The sequence below is a fragment of the Oxyura jamaicensis genome, chromosome 4, assembly GCF_011077185.1.
Source record: "Oxyura jamaicensis isolate SHBP4307 breed ruddy duck chromosome 4, BPBGC_Ojam_1.0, whole genome shotgun sequence".
Taxonomy (NCBI): domain Eukaryota; kingdom Metazoa; phylum Chordata; class Aves; order Anseriformes; family Anatidae; genus Oxyura; species Oxyura jamaicensis.
Genome location: NC_048896.1, coordinates 32,557,782 through 32,578,905, shown reverse-complemented (window position 1 = coordinate 32,578,905; position 21,124 = coordinate 32,557,782). Strand labels below are relative to the sequence as shown.

The 21,124-nt window shown below is 40.6% G+C and overlaps 1 protein-coding gene across 6 annotated transcripts in view; it reads right to left on the bottom strand.

Moving 5' to 3' along the window:
• The window catches only part of GALNT7 (polypeptide N-acetylgalactosaminyltransferase 7), a 76,983-nt gene that overhangs the window by 24,560 nt on the left and 31,299 nt on the right, over positions 1-21,124 (bottom strand). For 4 of the 6 annotated variants that reach the window (XM_035324707.1, XM_035324708.1, XM_035324704.1 and 1 more), the window contains one exon: positions 15,499-15,956. In XM_035324707.1, coding sequence (XP_035180598.1) covers positions 15,499-15,956 — 458 coding nt within the window. Of the gene's footprint in view, positions 1-15,498; positions 15,957-20,754; positions 20,842-20,939; position 21,124 lie in introns of those variants that run through there. The other 2 variants (XM_035324710.1, XM_035324706.1) reach the window with 2 other exon arrangements.

The following is a 21,124-nucleotide window of genomic DNA, read 5'->3' as shown; positions in this document are numbered from 1 at the left end:
AACAGATACAAAAATTGTGCCGAAAACTCAAAGGAGTAAAGTGATAAATTAAGCACTGTCCATCTAATTTTAGATAAAAAGACAAAGAATTTATGGCTTATTTGAATGTTATGCCTATTTAAAATTTGCTAATAAATGCTAGCACAATAATAAAATTCAAATATTGATCAAAATAAACAGTTTCTATCCCCACAAATGCATTGGGTGGACATTCAAGCAATGGGTTCAGTCAAACATATATCTGACTGTATCTTTTTTTATTTATTTTCATTTTTCTTATGTCTTGACCAACATCAAAAAAGAGTGACATCAGAAATATAACTGGTTCCTATGTTCATTCCTACTAAGTTTTTCAACTGAAGCATCTGTAACAGTAAATTTCAACTCTGTGCCACAAAAAGCACTTTTGCATCCATTTAAAACATTCTGCATTTCAATTTCACTGTCTAACTATAAGGAAAAAGTGCAACCCGCCCTTGTCCTTCCCTTCAGCAAGATTGCCCATATCCACACAAGACAGCATCAAACTTTCTGACTGCGTATTCCCTAAACAACGTCACTACCTTTGAATCCTGTTCCTGCTGTTGAAATTATACAGGCAGCAGCCTATATCACAAGACCTGAAGACAATACTCTGGGCAAAGGACATGCAAGTGAACGAACATAATGGCATAATCATCCTTTCACTTTTTCCACTCCCCATACTGCAGAGTTTTCCCACACAAAGTGTCTGGAAGAACTCACGTCTTTTTTTTTTTTTTTTTTTTTTTTTCCTGAGGGATTACAGATGATTTAGTGGCAAGCAATGCAAGTAATTCAGCCACACTTTTCACCATTCATTAAATCACATTTATCAACAATACATTTATTTTGCAATTGTCGTGTTCGCTTCCCCAGCTGCAGCCCTGAGACTATTCAGTCTCCCTAATTACAACCAGTCCAGGTATTTCTACACCTTGAAGTTTTCCTACCTGATCACCAGTCCCCTTTTCTAAATGCAATATACCTCCTAACACAGCATCCAGAGATGTAGACCCAGATTTCAATGGGCAGAAAAGTAAAGCAAGTAAAGCAAGTAAAGTCTCTACCGGAGAGAATCTGACTTTTTCAAAGATACCCATTTATGTATTAAGAAAACATTCTTTACAAATGGAAACTTGGAAACTTATGGATGCACAAACTTCCATAGTTATATTTCTCAATATACATTAAAAAGCTTATTAAATGCAAAGAAACATTCCCGAGTTTGGAAACAGAATAACCAGAATTCACCAGGTTTTCTGAAACTAAAGTTACACATGGAAAGAACTCATCTAACTGATCATTAGATATTTAAACACCATTTCTTTGGTCAAGAAGGAATTATTTCACTTATTGCCTGGTATTGACTGTGCATTGATGCACAGTCCTCAGCTACCAGAAGAAAGAAAAACTGGGGCTGATAGAAACAGACTATCCATTTTGTTCCTGAGGGAAATGAAAATTACTAAATCAAACCACTCTGTAGCTAAGAGCTATCTGATCAGGCCTTTCCTACCTTAGTCAGGCTTGATGTAAGCAACCTCTACAACAGCACGATCTCTAGAAGTATGGTTTACTGTCTAAAAGCCTCCCTCTCAATTGTTTTTATGCCTGAAGTACCTGCAGCTCATCATATTTATAAGGTACCAATACACAGGTGCTAGACTTACTTTTTTTCCTCTTATGGATCAGGCCACTAATGCATTTCTTCCACAAACTCCTCTCAGAGATTTCAGCTGATTGCAAGTCGCAATACTTCAATCTCTAGCACAAGCATTTAAGCTGTCGACAACTTATTTAGCTATTTGCAGAGATAAAATGGAAAGGCTGACTAGGTGTATTAAGTCAGCTGTTTAAAGAAAGATTTTCTGTTGTGCGTTTAACGGCAGGTTATTAACAGAACATTTTGCCTTGAAGAAGAAGGCAGGATCTGGTGCTGCTGATTGGCATCTTTGGAAGATTTGATGGGAAACTTTTTTGCTTTCCAATTAAAAACACAGACAGCCATGACATGTCAGACTGCCTTCAACAAACAAAAGAAAGAAAGCAAATGCTGCAACAAACCAAAAATCTTGTGCATGCTTATTTCTCCCACTTCCTGTAGTGTAAGTAAATGATATTTAGGAACAAAATGGTTAAAAGCATAAGAATGAAAGACAGTAAGTAATTTAGCATATATATTTTAAAAAAACTATTACAAAAACTGAATTGAAAACCACATCTGCGAGCAATTTATAAGCTTTTCTGATCTGTATTTAATATGTTTTTAAAACATAAAAGCAGAGGTCTAGTTTTTTTTTTTTTTTTTTCCCCTAACAACCCAACTTAATCTCCCCAAATCTGTCAGCACATTTTACTTCTTAAACTTAAAAAAATCACGTGTTGCTAAATATACCATTTGTAAGCCATAAAAACACTACATTTATACTTCTAAATCACACTTCTAATTTTTTGCAGAGACTTGATTTCACTTACTGGACAGGCAACATACTGACTCATCAAGCCCCTGAACGTAACAGACTGCAGTAATTTGCACACACAATCTTTTACTTTGCACTGGGAATTAGAATTTTGAAACATAGTGGTTGCCTTAGATATAAGCGGTTAATGTATATTTTAATCTCTCTGTCAATTTTCCCAAGAAACGTGATTGCTGTTCAATTATTCGAGTGGCAAAACCAGAAACACTCTGCTCATGTTTCTCCAGTCCCCCAGGGAAGTGAGCTGGGGAGAACCTCTTTGTGGAGCAGCAGTGACATCCAGTGGCTGGCAAACCAAACACCAACCAACCGTGCATGATGCACTTTCCTTGTGTTTGAAGCTGGATTTTACAGTACTAGTTTACCTGTGAAAAAAATCACACCAGGAATGGGAGGTTAAAAGCCTATACTTCCAAGCTCTTATTTCTGTTCTAAAAGATAGGGGCAAGTTGTATGGGAGCCCACGCAGAAGCTGCAGCTTTTAAAATGTGGCACAGGGCAGATTCAAAGTACGAACAGATCTGTGACAAAGAGGATCTAAGTAGTTTCAGCCCCTAGCTTCCTCCTCTGGGTGCTCTGTCCTGCCCACGCACTGCTCGGAGCAGCCTCTGTCCTGCATGGTGCCTGTTCAGACGAGGCCTGCAGGATAACTGTGGTGATAAGCTGCGAACCAGGATAGCAAACATCAGCTCACCTGCAAAAAATATTTTGAAATCTTACTGGCAGAGGTGGGATAACACCATGCTGCAGTAGATATGTAGGAGTGAGACCAGAGCATCCTTAAGCTAGCACCACCACTAGACACTTCACTTTGTCTGACCCCTGTGAAGAGCTCTGGCATGGAGCAAGATGAGGCCGAAGTGCACACATGCATGAAGGACTGGCAACACTGTTCCTTAGTAACATTGCAGGGAGGAACAGCTCTCTTGGCTTCCTTTCCTGAGGGAGCTCAGGTGAAAGGAATCAACACCTTCAGACCAGCCCACAGGTCAAAGCTTCGGGTCCCCAGGCAAGCACCAGTAGCACTGAGCAGAACCATGGGCTGACTAATTGCTGGAAGGAGAAGAAACCTTTTGAAAGATACAGCCATGACCTAATGGAGAAATAGTGAGTAATGTTTCTTCTGACTACCAGCCCATATGCTTACCATACAAATTATTCCCACTCCCTTCTCCGTGGCCGCAAGGGAACAGTACCACCCAGCATCCCTGCCCCTCTGCCACAGGAGAGGTGGTGCACCAGCCTCAGCAGAGGAGGACACCTTCTCTGGGGAACCCCTCTGCACAAGAAGCTGCAGATCTGGGCTGGAGCACCCCTTGGCTTGAGGAAATTTAGTGCTTAGCACCCCGTTTATTGGCTTGCACTTGCTGATGTCCTCTTGGCCCCACAGAAGTGACCACATGTGGGTGTATGGCCCAAGGACTGGATGAATCCTACAGCCTCCCTGGCAGCAACCACCATAGCCACAGACGTAGGCTCAAATTTCCTCAGTCTAAAAAAAAGGCCCAGGCTATTTGCTGCTTCTCCTGGAAGAGTACTCCAACCATCAAGCAAAAAATATAAGCAGCAAATGATGACAGCACCCTGACAGCAATTTAAGAGTTAGTTTCAATCAGATAGCTACTTAAAGGATAATTTGAGATCTTGAGCTAACTGAATTTCCTGTTATCCTGAATTCCTCAGTTTCCTAGCACGCAAGCATCTCAACTTGAGAAAAGCAAGCGCGTGGCCGCAGCCAGCTCTCCTCCCTGTTACTGTCATGCTCGGGTCAGCTGCTTAAAGTGCACCTGTGTGTACCAAAGGCACGCTGGGCCCCACTCTGGCTGGGTCTAATTTCAAAGCACCGCACCTGTGTGCTCGGCCCAGAAGGCAGCAGCACGGGTTTCCCCAGGGCTGCGCTCCTGTAACTGCCCCAGGAGACAACTCCTACGACACTCGGGTCCGTTCTGTTTCTGCTGAGCCCTGAGTGAATAAAGGGCTAAGGGTCTCAGTTTAGCATTTGTATTAACACATCAACCTGCAGTTGTGGTTAACATTAAAGTTCTAATCTCTCTTTTGCATGAATGTAAAATACAATTTAAAATTACAAACAGCTTTAAGTTGCATTTCATGTTGAAAAATGTGTGCGATTCACAGCGACATCAATGATCACCTACTGCTAATTGCTTCATACTGCACACATTTGTTTCTTCGAGCAGCTCTAGCACTAGCAGAGCCTAAGAGGAAGTCAGGAGCCGATCCCGTTTGCAGCTTCCTTTTCTCATAAGCCCCGTTCTTATCTTATAAGGACACAGGCGCTCAGCAGACAGCATGCTGTTTACATAGTTTAATTCTGAATTCAGGGCTGCATGCTGTTTTAAATCATCAATTTATTACGACTTCTGCAGTAAACTGCAGCTACCCCCTAGGAAGATGGATGAGAGCTTCTTTCACAAAGCACCTTCCAACAGTTTACTCATCTATACAGCTGCCAACACCAAGGTCCTCGCCGAGCCCTGCTGCTTGAGTGCCTGCAAGTCTGAGGCATCAACGCCTCTGTCTGACACAGACAGAAGCAGATTACAGAACTCTGCATTTATTTGCTAGGGTATAACTAAGTAAATCTACTGTTAATATTGTATTTATTACCTATGAATCATTACAGGGTACTTCTATGCATTATCAACATGAGTATAAACTTCGATAACTTACAAAACAGGGGTTCTAGGAAAGAAGTGAACAGACACCCCAGGAAGGACAGTTTGCTCAGCAGGGTATTTTTCTTTTTGCCTTCAGCAGGCAGTAGCAAAACCGCTCTATTTAACAGCTTAAACCTATGCCAAAGCAGCATTTCCTATTTTTATAATAGCTACAGGCTTTGTCTGCTTCCATTCCTGAAGCAGCCGTTGCAAAGCTATGTGACTGAATGTAGTTGCCCATACCCCTGGAAGCACAAGCTGCACTTCCTAGCATACCTCTTAGAGCACCACGACCCAAATTCATGACAAGGTTTGTACAGAAACCCAACATTATTGCTAATAGGGAAGTCAAAAGAATAAACCTTGCCTTTTTTTTTTTTTTTTTTTTAAATCACAAGAATCTTCCCCATGGTTTTACTTTCACTGAAAAAGTTTAAGCAATAAAAAAGCTAGTGCAGGAGAGCCAGAGGCTAGAAACAAATTCCCTTCCCCAGGGGAGGCTGCCTTGCAGACATAGGGAGCCAAATCCTTTCCCCCACAGCTCCTGTTTTGTATTGTGCCCAAAGCTGTCCTCAGCTTGTTCTTCCTGTGATATGAGACAGATCATTTTCACCTTCCAAGTTAGAGCCACTGGGTTTTATGGCGTTGCAGCTCTGCAGCATCTTCTTCGTTTAAAATAACACAGTATTTCCCCATGTTTCTCAATAACAGTTCCTCTGCAGAACAGTGCACTACCACAGAGAGGAGACAGACAGGGCAAACTGATCACCAGGCACCAGACGACGATGTTTCTGTGGGTCAGTTACACAAAAACCGTTCTGTCTCCCTGTACTTTGCTCTCCCCTCTGCAGCAGCTAGCACCGTTTTGTCAGAAAATACTGCAAAGAAGCCACAACTCCCTGTATATGGCAATTCTCATCATTTCTCTGCTTGGGTTTGCACTACTTTAGGAAGTTGCAGCTTAATACATTTGCCAATGCACAGCTCAAAAGAATGCAGGCTGTGACAGGTGTTTCCTAGTATAATTAACTGAACAGCGAGAAGAAGCTTGGGGCTCAATCCCAATGAAATACGTTATTTCTGTCATGTTTTGCTCATCAGATATCAAACCCTGACATTCCTGTCTGGGCTCAGTTGGGCTGAATTATAACTTACATCACACCAGTTTATTTAAATGCTTTAACATGAAATTCTGAGTAGCAGGAACAAGACAGAGCATAAGCAGTTCAGTTATTATTTTAGCTTTGCATTCAGATTACAACTCATTTGACAGAGAGTGCTTCCTCTGTTTGCCCCAAAATGCTTATGATCCAAGGCTGCACTTGGATGGTTACATAAACAGCTGCACAAAACCTCTCATTCTGTTCTCTGCTTCCTCCTCCAAACTCAAGGTTTAAGGCAGAATTTGAATATGCACCAGATATACATACACTATATACCATATATATGATATATATATGTATATATATATTTGAATAAGAGGTTCTGTTCAGAGCTCAGTCTTCTCACTTAGAAGCACCAGGTGTGTTGTCTGTTACCTCTGCGTGTACATCTGTCAACTTCTTCGTGCTCTTAGGGTGAGCTATTTCTCTGCTGAAACCTAAAACTTGAAACGCTAGCAGCTGGCATTGAAGAAACACTGGATCCATCCTTACTCTAGTTTTCACTATTGGGACCTGTTAACAAAATACTAACAGAAAATGCTTATTTCTGCTTAAGTCCAATGAATGAAATTCATCTTTCCTGACCACAAAGAGATGCTTTCCCCCAGGAACCTTGCCAAGAGTTAGGCAGCTGGTGCCCTGCTGTGGACACACTGGCCTTCTTGACTTAGTCTGACCACCGGGGTGGTTCACCTGATTCTCAGCAAGGCACACAAAGGTTTACGTACATACCGCAAAACCAGTTTTCTTGGGCACAGAAGAGTTACAGTGGACTATGTAATGCCTGAAGAAAAGATTGTTCCCAAGGTACCACGTGAAATGAGACCAAGTCCCTAATGCTCCATTTCCATTGACACTGATACCAACAGTAATTACTGAAAGCTTATTTCATATAACAGTATCAAATATGTAATTTGCACAGTGCTATAATTAAGCTACTAATCACATTCCTGAAGAAAGCAGGCGCCACTCCAGAGCTTTTCTATTCAATCAGCTTAGCTACGACAAGATTCACTGGACAGCTAAGCACTATAAAAGAAGATATTAAATTCATGTTATTCACCCAGAGTAAAAAGGCCATCCATTTCTAATGAGCAGCCAAGATTCATTTGCCCTATTATCATGTGCCTTGAGTAATTGTTTATAACTAAAGATTTTGTTATTTTTTCAGCTCAAGTAAGCACTAAAAACTTGCTATACGATTTGATATTTTTAACAGCACTTGGACCAGCTAAAGTGTCCAAGGCATCATCACCAAACTAGAAAAGGAAACTGTCTTTACTAAGTAACAGTTTTGTTTTAATAACACAGCTTTGTATGTGAGAATTCTTATGTTAACTCAAGGCTTTATTTTTGGAAAGAATTCCCTCCTTTGCTTGTACTAAAAATAATAGTAAAAAAAAAATAAATAACATGAACATCTTTCAAAACTACATTTATGATTTTACAAACAGGTCAATTCATATTCATTTTGTTATGACCATCAAAAAACTTTTATAAAATGTTGGGAGTTGCAAAAACAGTTGTCCAAAACCACATTTCTGTACACACAAAGCATGGCACTCAAGCAAGTAAGAGTTACTTTTTCATTTTTTTCAACAAAAACTTATCACCAGTTCTTTTTGATGTAAAAAGATGATCCAGGACAACAGATCCAATTATTCAAGTACGGGTTTTATGGCCCAGGAGGCATGCCCTGTAACAGCAGTAACGTCATTAAAAAGGAAAGGAAAAATTGGATAATCCATGGAAGGAAAAAACACTTAAAATATTTATTTTGCTACGATCAGACTGACAGATGTGTGCGGGTAATGCACTTGAGAGTCTGGCTCACAGTGGTGAACAGACAGCAGTTATCTGTTATAATACTGAAATAAAAATTCAGTAAGAGATTAATTTGTCTCATGTCATAAACATTCACAAAGAGTCATAATGCTTTCTCTCCCAGTCAAACTACTCAGGATAAAATTCCTGTAGCATTTGTCAAAAAAATCAAGCATAAATAGAATCATAAGACTAAAACCCTCTGGGTCAGTAAGAATAATTTGTAAGCAAGTCTTCTATGGGTAGGATAACAACAGTGTATCAAGTCTGAGCAAAGCATGTTGAGCAGGGATCCTTTCTTACAGGCAACACAGTTAATTATGCTGGCATAAAAATCTGATCAACAGTAAGAACATCCCTGGCTTTAGGGCTTCAAAGTAACCTAAGTTAGTTAACAGGGAGTTTCACAGAGCATCACTTGCAATATAGTTCAGAGTGCTTCTTGACCTAAATCTTAACCCAAAGTGCAATGAGCTTGACCTCAGCCCAGCTGAGCTCTCCATATAACAGCATGGAGGGAGTTATTCTGCTATGGAAATGTACTTGATAAAGAAAAACCTGCATTACTTCTCAGTGTTTCTGAGAGAAAAGAAGCTGCAAAGAGAGAATGCTGCAACTAACACATTGTAGACGTATATTTTTTTGTAGAAACACTGAATGCAGGTTCTTTGGAACAACTAACATTGTTTCAGTATTGCATAACCAGGTAAACCTCTTGAAATGAGCCACACACCATACAGCCTCTTCTCAGAGCTCCACATTTCACTCATCAGTGGTTTTGTCCATACAGCAGTTTTCTCTCCTTTTTTGACTCTCTTTCATAGAAAAGCCACTATTTCCCAGCATCATTTCCCAGCATCTGCCAGAAGAAAATCACAATTTCAGGTTTTACAACTGTGCCAAAAGGGCCCAGGTCTCTGAGAACAACCACCTCAAGACACAGGAACAGCCCATTCCTACACGAATGGCTCAGCAGAAAGCCTGCCTGGCTGGTCCAGGAGCTCCTGATGGAGCTCGGCTGCAAAAAGCAAGAGCAGGGCCTGGCTGCCTAGAAGGAGTACAGAAAAAAAACAAACAACCAAACGTTCAAGCACATGCAGAGAGAAAGAAGAAAGGCAAAGCTCTGGTAGAGCTGAAATGAGTGAGATGGTAAGAGAAACGAGAAGGGCTTACAGACAAAAGGAAGACTAGCAAAAACGCAGGTTTACCACTGAGTGGTGTGTGACTCGTGTCAATGGACATCAAAAATACTGAGGTACTCAGCACCTTATTTCCCTTGTCTTAATGGCAAGGCCTGCAGCCACACCTCACCAGTCCCTTTGTCTAGAGGCAAAGACTACAGAAGCGAAAGAATATGCACCACAGAGGTAAGCTGACCACTTTGCTGGATATCTGACAGCAAGCTGCATTAACACAGGGCAAGCCCACAGGACCAGGTGGGCTGCACTAGCGGTGCTGAGGGAGCTCATAGTGTCGTTGTGAGACAATTCATCACAGAATTCGTGCAAGCAAACAGAAATTTGCAGCAACAGGTCTCTTCAGTTGGGCTTTTACCCACAGCTCCCAACGTCACAGCCCCTTTGGCCAGTACTGTGTCTGCTTTGTCCTTCCTATATGTGGCTATACCACAGAATAAAAGAAAACAGATTTGAAGAAACACAGTAGAAGCCTGGCCTGGGGACTCATTCAGCATCTCATACCTCAGTCATGAGGTATTGGGAGCCCTGTTCTAATCATGGCCACAACGTGCTGAAGGTCCAATGCCAAATAAGTGTCTTAGTGCTAACCCCTCCTCTTGAAGAGGGGAGCTATAAAGAAGGGAGCAGGCTTATTAAAATGCCTTCAGGTAGCATGGAGCTTTTTCAGTGACACCATGCTAGAAGCCGAGAATATTTACCACTAATCATAATAAATAAATAAAAGTCTAGGGAGGAACTACAAAAGGCAGCATGAATAAAAATGAGATGCTGCTAGCAGTGAGAATGACATTCTTTAAATAAACTGGGTGGTATCCAAAATGAAAACAGAAATGAACACTAATTCAGGCAAACTGAACGTAAGTAATAAGATAGATGGAGAGAAAAACAAAACAAAACAAAACAAAAAAGCTTGAGAAATAGCTTACTTCAGTATGAAAGCTGCTATTGAATTTTTTTTTTTTTTTTTCTCCAAACACCACAAGTAGGATGCCTGCCAGAAAGTCTATTGGTCTGATAAATGATCAAAATGAAAAGAGACCACTTCAGAAGCAGGAAAACTAAATTAAGTATTGCCATTGAATTCTTTAACAGTGACCAACATCAGATACCTATGGGAAAAACAAAACAAAACAACAACAACAACAACAAAAAAAACAGGTCAAGTATACAGTGATACTTCTCAGTACATGTTCAGCTACCTAAAGCTTAAGGACTTTGTAATTTGGAAATAATGGATGATATCTGTAGGATAGCTTTTACTGGGTTTTTGTTTCTCTGAATAGCCTAATTGCTTTTTTCTCTTTTTATTTTTTTTTTTATAAACCCTGTATTTCCAGAAGAATGCATCATAAACTGACTAACTGTTATGGCGTATAACTATTGCTGACACCAGCCTTGATTTCAAGCAAACAGAAGTAGGAAAATCTGACACCATTTTTTACAAAAGGACCCTGGGGATCTAAAGAATAGCTGACTACTAAGTCCGACTCCAGTGTTGAATAGAAGCTAATAATAAAGAACCAAATTAGTAAGTCATAGGCACAGCTTTTGTGGAAGAAAGCCATGCTGCAGAAACATATTACAATCTTTTAAAGGAACCAAAAAGTATGTGGACACAAGTGAGTCTTCTAATAGAGTAACTGAACTTCCAAAGTCTTTGATGAGGTTCTTTTGTTTCTTTTCAAGCAAAGTTCTTCAGCAAAGTATGTCAGGATAAGACAGAAGATCCTTTTAGATTAATAACTGCTTAAGGAGGAGGAATGAACACTGAAGGGAGTTTGCGACTGTAGCAGCCTGTGTATCTGTGCTGGGATCCAAGCTGTCCACCTCCTCTTCCAGGTCATTATTGGGCAATAAAAAAGAAACAAACCTTGGCAGTCTCAATTGAAATGACTATAAAAAGCTGCAGAAGAATTCAAGGACACTACCCAGGCAATGAAGTGGCAGGAGAGGCCACTGCAAGTGCAAGTGAGTGCGCACACCAAGTGTAAGAACAGGCACAGTGCACACAGCACTTGGGGACAGTCTCCAAACTTGTTTTTGCCACTCGAAACCTTGGAGCCAAACACGGACAGCTCTTTGAGCATTTTAGCACACATACTGCTTTCTTCAGCCAGGAAAAAGACTTTGTCTCAGGGTGTACTGAATTCTAGGAGTTCAAACACACTTAAAAGACATGTCAGAGCCCTGAAAAAGGTCCACAAAGTGTGACGGTCCTGCTGCAATTTTTGACTCAAGAAGCCCCTGCCCACTGGTTACCAGGAATGGAAGTTACTCCATTAATTGCATGCTTTCTCCCAAGCATATGTTATTAGACAGAGAAGATAGATTTTTGGTCAAACCCAGAACATTTGGATTTAAATTTTTTTTTAAACTCTGGACAAGTGGCTCTGAGTGCTGGAAACAAAAACCCAGTTGTTGCTCTCCCTAGCAGCAATTCTCTTAGGATTTTTTTTTTTTTTTTTTTTTTGAGAGGACCCACATTGTACCTAACAGCATTCATCCTCTTCCTCGGTGCGTTTTCTATTTCCCTAGCATAGTGTATTTATCTTGAATCCAAAATCATCCAGAAACTCTATCATTCTGTTTTTACACAGCTTTATCTCTGTGCACACTCCTGATCACAAAAATAACCTGGGAGTAAATGCATTAATTACCTTATTCCCTACAGCTAACATTAGTTTAACTAGAGATCTGCCAGGAAGCAGGACACAATGTAAAACTGAATACAAAGGCTCTTAAAAGGCTGCACCTATTAGAATTAAAAATAAATAAATAAATAATCCAAACTTGGCAAAAAATCACCACATCTTAAGAAAAAAAGGTTTTCTTCCAGCATTTGCATAGAGGTGTTAGACAGGGCCTGCTAAGCCTGCCCCCACTTCTCTGCAACCAGAAGTAAAATGGAACACAAGTATTGCTCCACCTAAACCCAGCTTATGGCTCCCCTGGCCCTCCTGCAGAGCGCTGAAAGGCTGAAGCGAGATGATGCTGTATTCGAAACTTTGTACACAGATATTTCAGTATTCCCATACATTCTTGGTTTCATTTAAACAAACATGCGACTTTTATGCCAACAGAAGCGTTTGCCTTCAACCTCAAAACTGCCTGGTTACAATACACCAGGCAGGAATACACAGTACTAGCCAAGGGAACATTTCCAGGTGCACCTGACAAACCCCATCAACATGCCATCCAATATTATTTCTCTCTACAGGGGGCAGCAAGAGGCTTCTTATGGCAGCCAAGACAGCCTGCAGTCACCAGCAAAGTTCCTGCTGAATCAATAACAGCAGCTGGCAAATCACCTTGGCCACGTATGTGTCTGACTCGAAAGACAAATCTAACCGTTGCAGGCCTGAATCCCCCTTCACAGGCACTTCTTCCCTCTTCCCCTTTCAGCAGGGACGAGCCTCAAGGCTGCATGGCTTTTAAGCTGAGAGAGTCAGTTCTTGCAGTGCTATTTTACTCCTGCCAACACCACCTGGGGAAGCACTTGGCGTACTTCCCTGAACCAACCTGAGTGCTGAGGGTAATGCTGAAGAATTTTTATGCCTCAAGGAAAAGGCAGAGGTGAGGCCTACCTGGATTTGAACGTCTCTGAACGAATAACTCAGTCTTTGCCTGGCAGATCTACCTCAATTAGCAATGCTGGCAACCAAAAAAAGGATGATTATACTGTTCTTCAGTAGGATTATGCTGAATGCTGACCAACCTTACCAACTAAAATGACCTACTAAAGAGATCAGTAGGATGAAAAGGGGAAGGAAGGAACATAAATGGTAAAATAATTCATCCAACAGGCCATCTGCTACCTTTTGCTGCATTTCTGCCTAGTAGCAGGGGGATGAGCAGGAAAAAAAATACAATGATACCTGAAAGCAGCACCAGCCAACCCTACATTGCTTTCCCTCTCTTCTGCCTTTCCCAGGAAACACATTGAAGCAATAAATATTTAAACTACTCAGAATGATTGCAAGTGTCCTGGGTATTCATTATACAAAATAATTTATATCAAGTTGCCTGAAAGAGGTGTTTTGTTAACATTTTTTGTTCTGTTTTGTTTGCTCGCATAGGATATTAAACAGTAAAACCTAACTTTAATTTGATCTGCTGGCTTTGACCTCCATGAAAGACTTATCTGCAAGTGAGCTTGGAGGAAACTTTTAAATTTCTGATCTGATCATGGCTGTCCCTTCTATTCCTCAAAGCATTTAAGTCTTCTTAGGGAATTTCTATCTTTAGTACAGTAGTAAAGATAAGCTTTGAGATTCTAGGTGGGGAAATACCTGGCAGATATGTAGTCTCTCTGATGCTTTCCACCTGGGGGAAAAACAGGCAGGATGAACTAATGGAGCTCTGCTGCCAAAGATACGGTCAGTAGCCTGAGCAGAGGCAGCCTGGTCCCGTCACAGGACATGTCACAGGACACGCTGCCGTTTCTGCTCAGCTGCCTGGGCAGAGCGGAGAGCTCCCACCTCCGTCCCCTCGCTCTCCTGAGGGAAGGCAGGGCCAAAACGAACTCTGTTAACATGAACTCTTGACTCTGGGCTGCTTTACTCTGCTCAGTTCACCACAACACCTGGTGGGGAAACTTTTTCTTTGCAAGTTTCTGTAGTCCTGTTGCCTTTCAGAAAAAGGGCTGCAGTGGCTGCCAACACCACAGCAGAAGGAGCAGTGCTTAGGGAACGGCCACCTGGAAGGAAATGCTTGCCCAGACAGGTTACCCAGAGCATTTCCTCCCTTTCAGAAAATCTCTTTAGCACAGAGGCCCAACTGCTGACTGCAGTAAAGAAATAAAATTAAAGTGAACCTCCAGATAGCAAACCTTTCCCTGCCACTAGAAGCTGACAGACTCGTTTCTCTCCTCCAGCTTCAGGCAGGTGGAAACCTTTAGTAAGTCACCCAGTGAACATGGCATGAAGAAAGAGAGGTGCTGTACTCTATGCACTTCAGTCATTTTAACAAATGCACAGCAGGCAGTAAATTTAAGCAGCAGTGCTCGCGAAAGCATGAGTCAGGCTCACAGCTGGCCAGCTGTCTCCCACCTCGTGACGTGGAAAAACACTCTTTTTTATGAAAGGCCACGGCACAGTCCCAGCAAGCAACCAGTGACCAACCAAACAGATCAGCTGCTGCAGCTGGAAGCATGCAATGCTGAGGTGGGCACCAAACCCTGGGACTGGCAGAGCCCCCCTCACTGCTGGGGAGGAGAGGAGAGAGAAAACAGGCAGTACGTCATTTCACACCTAAATTCATACACCCTCCTGTCCAACACAAAAAAAGCTAAAAGATACCAGTCAATCACTGTGCTTGCAGAGCTTTCCTTAGCTGATATTTAACAAGGAAAATAATGTTAAATGCAGATTAGCCTGAAAGCAAATTTGGCTCCAGCATTTAACAAAGACAAGAAGAGACTGTGTAAACCTGTTAGTAACCATACACAGAGTAAATACTAACATCTCCCCAGAATCCCCCTCACATCAAAGTAGACACATCCCAGGCAAGTTATTATTATTTTTTTTTTCCTAAGATTAGTTCCTTCTTTATGACAAATGCAGTAAGAAGTGTAGGTAGAAGATTAATCTGCTGTCAGCTCCAAAACCCAAACTCCAGTATGGCAGATCTATATCCCGTTAATGCAGGTAACTAAGCAGAGTTATTTAAAGGGAACAATATTACTTTGTGTTCTCTCTTTTTTTTTTTTAAAGCATTGGCATGAAATCATAACTAAATAAAACGTACTATAGGAACTTTTGTATGAAATAATAATTTTTAAAAAAGCATTCTTAAAAGTAAATCTTAAGAAGTTATAGATTATAAAGAGAACACACAACAAGGAAGACTGACTGGACCTGGAACATCTAAACATATGCAATTAGACACTAAAATGGATGACTTCAGAGACAAATCAATATAGATTAAGTGTTCATGAAAGGAATAATTGGAACAGCATTAAGAATAACATATGGAAACATTTGGTACAGTACAGCACATTTGCCTGTCAGGACAAGAAGTCTCAAGTACTTGGCCTAATTAATAATATTATTTTAAGCATTAATTAAGATATATGGAAAGAAAATAATTAAACCTCATAAAAACAGAACTAAAAGAAAACAAAAAGTTTGCTTACTCTTCTTGACGCAAGTCATTAACGCTCCGATCTAGTGAAATCATATCACTTGCCACCATATTAAACCCAAATTCTTTAATGCTGGCTTGAATGGATTCTTTGTAATCTGGTCCTAAAACATATGGCTTCGCTTCCTCTCCAGGGCCACCAACAACTCCGTGAGGCTCAGGCTCTTTGGGTTCAAAATTACCAAGGACTCCAGGTCGTAAAACAGGATCTCGGTATACAAATGTCTGAGGCTTAAATGTGAGATACTGCCTCTGGATGACATTTTGCTGATTGTTATCACCACCACCGTGCAGATTTAGTTCATTTTTGGCCTTATTTTTCCTTCGAATGGATTCCAAGTCCACTTCCACGCCTTCAACATGAGGCCAAGGTACCACAGGTTTGAACTTCTCATTTCCTAGTCCACGTTCTCCTTTGTTTGGTATGGGTCTGTTGGCTTCTTTGTCATCCTATATATAGACAGAGAAACAGCAGGAGATGAAATAAATGTATTATTTTTATTTTTCTCCCCCTGCCCCCCCCCCCAATTCCAGTACCTTGGGCACTAAAAGTTGATACTAAATGTATGTTATAGGCAATAATGGAGAAATCTGTTCATTCGGGGCTGAATGAACTCTTGTCATTAAAGCTAGCAGTTGCTAGAGAGCATCACTGGACAGTGTCCACACTTACCTGAGCAAGTGGTCCTGGAAAGGGCCTAATGTTTTTCACACCCCAAAAATTGTTCAGCAATTTTACAGCACCCTCCCAGAGAAATGCGAAATTCACAGAGATTTCGAAACCTTCTTGTCATTTCCAGTGATCAGCAATGTCCATTGGGGTAGGACAAGGGTGATTTTGAAAGAAACTTGGCAGAAAGGCTCTGAGTGGCTGTTTGTGAAGTCTCTGGAGTACAACAGCCCCACCCATGAACACGCTCCAAAAAAATAGTCACTGCTTTCCCTAGTACTTCTGTCCAATGAAACAATGGGGAAACATTGCTGAGAGTTAAGATTTCCTGGTAAAATTATCTATTTGTAAATGGGATAGATGTTGTCTGTGGAATTCAGTGTCACCTAAAAATGCATGCATTTTAGCAACATCTCACTATCTATTCAGAAATACAGGATCAAAATAAAATAATAATAAAAATCAGAAGGATGTCACTTATTCAAATGTATTAGAGGAAGGTATAACTCCAAAGATCAGGCTACTGAGAGACTTGTCCAGTCATACTATGAAAATATCCAATATCTCTGGACAGCATCGTTCAGTGCTTTACCAGTGCCTCAGTGAAGATATTTATTTCTTCTCATACCCAATCAGAAATTTATTGTTTCTTGTAATGATTGCCTCCCGTCCTTTCAGTGTTGACCCCTAAGAGGATTTTATTTCCATTTTCTCTGTAACCTCACTTTTGAGGCTGAAAAGCTGTAATTAAGTTCTCCATTAGACTTCTCCAGGCAAAACAACCCCAACTCCTATGCCCTGTTCATGTGTTACCGCCCTCTGGCCTTCTCAGCAGGCCTTTGCCAGGCCCCTTCCATTTCTGAATTTCTCTCTTACACTGGGCACTGCAGGAAGAGAAACCAGACACAATACTCCAGATGCAGTCTCATTAATTGTGTGTTATCAAGAAACAAAACACTTCCCTTAACTTGATGGCTAAGCTCTTGTTAGTCATTATGCAGTTCACCTTTATTGCAGCAAGGGCACATTGCTGACTACATCGTAGTGTTTTCCTCACACACCATGCTGCATAATAAACTTCAGAAAGTAAGAAAAATCCATGATAAAATATGCCTAGAGTAACACAATAACAATGGGAGTCAGACTGGCTCCAATTCAAAATAACATTCTACCTCTCTGTTCTAATTTAATCAGGGAAGATGTACAAAATGCAGAAGTGTTACATTATTCTGCTCTTCCATCATTTTCTGAGGATCCCTGAAAAAACTGTGGGAAAGGGAAGGATAAGAGCACATGGAAAGGCACACTTAGCAAGGAGGTAAAAGGCTACCACGTATTGAGGCTACCTCTCACACTAAAGTGTTGAGAGGACTCACACTTGCCCTAGAAATCAACATGAAGGCTCCACCACTCAACTACTAGAACACTGCTGACTTCTCACAAATTTGCGCCTAATTTCTGCTCCAAGTGCAGAGAGAGCTGAAAAGCCAATAAAATAGCGGGCATCATCAGGAAGGATTCTTAAAGAAACTGTAATTTTGACTACATCGCATTTTGATGCATTCCTATATTTGGTAATATTTAGTTCTGGTCCCACATCTCCAAAGCACATGTTGGAGTTAGAGGAGGTGTAGAGCAGGGCAACTGGAATGAAGTAGAAGGTGGACAGGTGCCTTGGGACGTATGACCAGAAGGGCTGGGACTGCAGTTTGGTAATGTGATGGCTGCGGGGTATATGACTGAGGTACAGAAAATCATGAGGGTGATGTAGACATTGATAAACCACTGTTTATCCTAAATCCAAGATCTAGAGGCACTTCAAAAAATTCAGTGGATAATTTTTTGTAAAAGAACAACAACAAAACCAAAAAGGTTCTTTGCGCAGGCAGTGATCTCCTGGGATATATGCCACTTGGGAGGCTGTGGACAGAGACGGTACCAGCAGCGAACAAGGGATGAGGAGGCAAAGTGCTGGATGACTGGTTTATGACTGGACAGTAAAAGGACGAGGCAGAGAGGTAGCTTCTAACAACTCTAATTCAACCTGTGTAGATGCTGGAAGAGTCCGAAGGGAAGGAAGCAGAGCCAGTAGCCAGGCTTGCCTGCGCGTCCTGCTGCCACTTTCAGACACAATTCAGGTCTAGATGGATAACTAGTCTCAGTTTGCCAGGCATTTCTTATGCCCTTGGTCTGTACCAAATGAAGGATCTGTCCACTCCATTTCCACCACGTGTAAAACATTACAAGCTTCGACTTCACCCATTCTCTGACTGAAGCAAAACACTTCTAAATGTAATTTGTTTATTTTGCTGCCATCAGAACTATGGCTTACCTCATATTACACTTCGCCTCATTATAACTGTTACACGTAATTTGCATTATAATGCATTTATTTGCTGCTCCCTTCAAGACACTAAATATATTTCATTTTTCTAGGTCTGGAAAATACTGCATAGAACGAGCAAATTATACACACACACGCAAACATTCACTCACCTCTCCCCTCCAATTTCTACACACCTACGACAATGTGACAGCAGGCACTCGTTGTGGGTCAGCCGCGGGAGGCAGCTAAGCACCGCGCTGCCACTCATTCACTACTCCCTCCCCATGCCTAGTGGGGTGGGGGAAAGAGAAAAGGAAGAACAGAAGTGAGAAAACTCACATGTTGAGACAAAAATAGTTTAATAGTGAAGGAGGAGTGGAAGATGGAGAAAAAACAAAACAAGTGACGCAAAGGCAATCAATCACTCACAACCTCCCACGAGCAGACTGATGCCCAGGCACTTCCAGAGCAAAACATGGCTGATCTCTGTAAATCCACTCTTCTCCTTTCTGAGCATGACATTGTATGGTATGGAATATCTCTTTTATCAGTTTGGGTCACCTGCCTGGCAGTGTTCCCTCCCAGCCCCTTGCTCAATCCTAGCTACCCCCCGGTGGGCAAAGTGAGAAATGGAGAAGGCCTTCAGGCTGTGCAAGCACTGCTTGGCCGTAACTGTACCAGTGGTGTTATCAGTGCTGTGTTGCTAGCAAACCTTACAGGCTGCTGTGAAGAAAATTAACTCCAATCCAGACAGCATTTTATGGGCATTTTCAAAAATAAATAAGTAAATAAATAAATAAAGAAATAATAAAGAATTGCTTAAGTGCAGTCTGCAGGTCCAGGAGATTACTCATTTATCCACAGATAACAGAGACAAAGGATTTCTAAAAAGCATCTGGAAGAAAAAAAGTTGTCAAGCCACAATCAAATAACTATTTTGGCCATTATATAAACCTCAGTGCCTTAGTTAGGAACTTCTAGAACTTCTCTTTTATGAGTGATGACTTCCCTTGTATTTTTTTTAAATGATTAAATGACTTATCCAGAGCTGACTTAAATAGTTTTTAATTAGTGATTAAAAGTTCAGTGCAGCAAAAGAAGAATCAAACTTCTAAAAGATTCATACAACAATGACAGCCAAGTTGGAAGGCATGCACATGAAAAAATCATAACCTTTCAAAAATTGGAAAAAACAAGAGAGTCTTAAAATTATTTGAAAAAAACTTTGGAAAAGACCAAATCAGTTCCAACAAGCTGAAGGGAGGTCTCAGAAAAAAGTGAGCACAACACACACCTGAGCATTCCTGGTTTTTCCAGAAATTAGGGAAGAGAAGCAAAAACCTGATTCATCTCACATCTAAAGACCACCAAAGAAGAGCAACAAGATCTCATGATATCTTTACCAAGGACACATAGTAAGCTGTTTGTATTTAATAATATAGATTTCTTGCCCCCCAAGAAATAAACTTTTTTTTTTTTTTTTTTTTTTTTTCTTCTATAGGCTTAATCTAGAGATTTCCTGCCAGCTTTTCTAGCTCCAGCTCAAGTGAAGCCTTCTTCATTTTTTAGATGTTGTTTTCACCTCTTAAGGGGATTATGCATGAGTCACTGCTATGAGTGGTTCGGAAATACTGAGATGATATAAACATAGTCAATTCTATGACTTGTGTAAAAAGGAGATAGCTGGTGTGATTTTTTTTTTTTTTTTTTTTTTTTTTTTGGCAAGTTAGATTCTTCCTTTTTGCAAAGGAGAGGAATGAAACTGAAGTAATGAGGAAAGTAACCGTATCCTCTCGGAAACATATTTCTAAATTATACAAAGAAAAAGAATAAAAAAATGGGAGAGGCCTTCGTAAGGCTGCAAGATTAGTCAGCTGACAGGAGGGGTGGAATTCTGGCTGGCAATAAAACTGAAAATGTCAAAGTTGCATAATCTGCTTTTCTTAAGTAAACCAGTTCAAGACTGGCAACTCCCTAAAATTCTATGATATAATGTCTAAAGTACAAATTGATGTAAAAAAAAAAAAAGTGGATTTGTTTAATTTATAAAATTGAAGATTATCATACCAGAAAAAAAAGTTTGCTAATTGAAAAGAATGTCTATGAAAGCAACTTGCTTATATAGACAAAAATCAGTGATGCCTCAAAAATGAAGAGAAGCATAATTAAGTATAATTCAGTAGTATATTTATTACCCAAGGCTACAAAAGGAAATTAAAAACTCTACGCTCTCAGAATATATGTACTCATACCCAGCTGATTAAAGATGGATACCAAGTATTACAATATTCAGGTGTTCTTGATGAAAAACTACAAAACCTCATTAGGTTTAATATTTTAGTAATCCAGAAGGCCAGTCCCTATGTACTTGCATTTTTCTCCAGTCTAACTTTTGCCTTTCTAAATTCCTGGCTACATCTACACCACTGGCACTTACCATGAAATGCAAACACAAGGAAGAGTACAAGGACTTTTAACTGATGATAAATCAACAGCTCTCACAGCTTCCTTGACTGAAGTTCTTCATGCAGGTGACAAGATTTAAAATTAAATAAAGGGGGGAAAAATGAAGTATTTTGAATAGAGACTGTCACAGGTACTGTGACAGAGACTATGCAACTC